Here is a 3,566-nt window from a genome sequence, read left to right as displayed (position 1 = left end):
TTCTGCTGGGGAAGGGGTTAAGAGGTTTTATTCCCTCCCTAACTTCAGGGGAAAATCCCTACCTGGGGAAACAACCTTTCCTGGAGAGGTGACCTTGGTTAAAACACATAGTGCCAAGAAGGTGAGCAAACATATTAAGAACAGTATGCCATATATGCCAGGTCCCTTGAAATAGCAAGGATGGACCGGCTCCCGGCACCTACCCGTGGAATGCATAGAACTCCCCATCCCACGATCTGATAAGGCTCAGAATAAATGCCACATTTTCCTCCACGTTCTTCCTGTTTTCTCCACTTCCCCAAATCTGAGTCCTATTTCTTCCCCATCGAAACCCTCACAAGACTTAGTGTGCACCACCCTCTGGGTACTTCGCTAGATGGGACTCTATTAGCACAACCATTCCTCTCTGCTGTGCATTTCCACGTTCTTGACATTTCTGGGCTTCTCAAGAATCCCCTAGCTCCCCCTCCAGCTCAGCATACGTTATACACGGATTTCTTGGAAAACATCAGATCCCGCACTTTTAGGTTTGATGTCCTGGGAGGGGCATGCTGTCTGCCATACTGCTGGAAGCAGGACGTAGCTCATTAAAATAAGCCGTCAAATCTGTGCTGCACTTTAGACTAGGATGCTCTCACAGACGTGCCTCCTACTTCAGTGCTGCTATCGTCATGCCGCCGCCGAGAATCAGGGGGTAAGAGACGGGGAAACACACCCAAACAGAGCCACAAAGCCAGGGATAGAACACAGCCTTTCTCCCCAAGCCCATGGCTCATGCCAGGGCACCCAGTTAATGCCCCATAGTGTTCGTGCCACTCGTCATTTCTATGGCAACAACGCCTGACACTCGGAGAGCAGACATTCTACATGTGAAAGCACACAGCTCAGAAGTAAGGCCTAGCCACTGGATGGAGGGGTTGGCTCCGTGAGGACTCCCCCGCAGGTGAAGGGGCCCTGAGTCTCAGTCCTCCTTACCTCACCACCTTGGTACCATTTCTCACGACCTGCATGTCCACCATGCAGCCCCCAGTAACATAGGCAGCGAGGTTCAACTCTGAGAATTCAGCCTGAAGGAGAAAGCAAAACAAAGAAGGATTCAGCAGATGTGAATAATGCTAAGAACGGCTAACATTTATTGGGCACTTATATGTTGCCACAGACCCATTTATAGCTCACTTGAAACTTAGGAAGTTGGCAGTATTATTTACTTCCCGTGTTGAAAGATGAGGAAGCTGAGGTGCCGAGAGGCTTGGGGACATGGCCAAGGTTACATAATTAATAAAAGGCAAAGTTGGATTGGAACCATGTGTCTCTGATTCAAAGAACCGTGCTTTCTCGCCCAGCCAGTGTGGCTCCGTGGTTGAGCATCAACCTATGAACCAGAAGGTCATGGTTCCATTCCCAGTAAGGAAAAAATGTAAATGAAGAAATAAAAATACTTAATAAAAACTCCCATATCTACTAACAACAAAGTAATCCTCCTCTTTGAGGCTATCACACACACACACACACACACACACACATTTTTTAAAGACCCATGCTTTCAACCATGACTAATTTCTACCTGCTTGAAGGTGAAAGCAGCAACTCTAGCTTCAGGACTAGATGAGGCCAAGTGCTGTCAGCATGACCTCTCCCTGAGCCTTCTGCAGCTTCCTGCAAGGCTGTGGTGGACGCTGCAGCTAGGTGAGCACGCAGCACTGTTAAGGGAGCCCTCCTCAGGTTACCTGCCATCGGTTCCCTTTTTAGGTCGTGGTCCCTCCCCTCACTCCATCCATGTGGTTACAGTAGGAGGACCATGTCTGTGCACTGAAATACGGGTCCCCTGGTCCCCACTGGTGGCGCTGGCGCCTGACCCAGGCTGGGAATATGATGCCCTTCCCTTAGAATTAGAATCTGCTGAGAGACCCATGCAGTTCCTTTCTGGGGGGGGCTGTATCTTTAATACGCAAACCCAAGTGCAAATGGGGACCATGTTTTCTGCCATCTGGATTAGAGAAGCACAAAAATAAACAGGGTGGAGGGGGAGAGGGCCAAAGGCGGAGAGGAGAGGAGAGGGGAGGGAGAGGAACACTGATCACTTGCCTCCCATTAATGCTCTGACTGGGGATCAAACCTGCAACTTAGTATGCACCCTGACAGGGAATCTAACCCACAACCTTTTGATGCACTGAATGATGCTCCAACCAACAGAGCCCCCAGCCAGGGTGAGATGGAGAGTACTGTCGACATTATTTGCCAGCTGCAATCCTGCCCTTGGATTTTATGAGATGCCTTTGTATCATTATAAGTTCATCTTTGTTTTATTATTTGCTTAAGCGAGATTTAGTTAATTTCTGTTGCCTGCAACCAGAGCACTATGGAATAGTACATCCCTCCTAGCAGACAGCGGTGTGTGTCATGACCCTCTGGTTTAATTTCCTAAAGTTGTCATAACAAAGTACTATTACTTTTAAGGTGGCTTAAAAGCAGAAATTTCCTCTCTCAGTTCTGGAGGCTAGACGTCCAAAATCAAGGTGTCAGTAGGGCTGCTTCCTTCCAGGGGCTGTGAGGATCTGTTTCAGGCCTCTCTCCCTGGCTTGCAGATGGCCACCTTCTTCCCATGTTTCACCTCGTCTTCCTTCCACATGTGTCTGTGTTCCCCTTTATCTATGGAGAGCCATCATACTGGATTGGAACCTGCTGCATGACCTCATTTTAACTTGATTACTTCTGAAAAATTCCTATCTCCAAATAAGGTCACTTTTGAGGTTTGCGGGGTTAGAACTTCAACATACGAATATCAGGGATACAGAGTGCAACCTGTAACCCCATCCTAGAAAGACCAGAGTACTAAACCATGCCTTTTACACAGCAAATACCAAAAGCAGGTTCTTTGGATTTAATGGGCTTGCAGATGGCCACCTTCTTCCCATGTTTCATCACCTCGTCTTCCTTCCACACGGGTCTGTGTATCCCAGTTCCCCTTTATCTATGGAGAGCCATCATACTGGACTGGAACCTGTTGCATGACCTCATTTTAACTTGATTACTTCTGAAAAATGCCCAAATTTAAAAAAAAAAAAAAAAGAGCCAGAAATGAAATTAATGTGCCCAATGTCACGCAGGAAGAAGCAGAGCCAGGATGTAGACCCAGGCTGTCTGGCTCCAGCCTGTGCTTTCATTCGCTGCCCCTCACGGCCCCTGCTGTTGAGTTCAATGAGGCATTAGGTGAATTACAGTGGGGAATTTTACAGACCTAAAAGCAGCCCATTTAAAGAGAAAAGGAGTTGACACTGAAGGGAAATATCATTTCCTGGTGACTGAAATGTATCCCCTTGGAAACATTTTAACAGAAATTATGACCAAAGCCCGAGCCATCTCCCCAGATGGCCTTAGAGCAGAGGTTCTCAACCTGTGGGTCGCGACCCCTTTGGCGGTCGAATGACCCATTCAGAGGGGTCACCTAAGACCATCCTGCATATCAGATATTAACATTACAGTTATGAAGTAGCAACAAAAATAATTTTGGGTCACAACATGAGGAACTGTATTGAGAACCATTGCTAGAAGATCATAGCTGTTTC

General features: G+C 47.4%; 1 protein-coding gene across 2 annotated transcripts in view; it reads right to left on the bottom strand.

The window, feature by feature from the left end:
- SYN3 (synapsin III) overlaps positions 1–3,566 on the bottom strand; it is a 416,488-nt gene that overhangs the window by 336,685 nt on the left and 76,237 nt on the right. For both annotated transcript variants that reach the window (XM_006769322.2, XM_006769323.2), the window contains exon 4: positions 976–1,067. In XM_006769322.2, coding sequence (XP_006769385.1) covers positions 976–1,067 — 92 coding nt within the window. The remainder of the gene's footprint in view (positions 1–975; positions 1,068–3,566) is intronic.

This window comes from Myotis davidii, unplaced genomic scaffold (genome assembly GCF_000327345.1).
Source record: "Myotis davidii unplaced genomic scaffold, ASM32734v1 scaffold120, whole genome shotgun sequence".
Taxonomy (NCBI): Eukaryota; Metazoa; Chordata; class Mammalia; order Chiroptera; family Vespertilionidae; genus Myotis; species Myotis davidii.
This window is presented reverse-complemented; position numbering and strand designations above follow the sequence as displayed.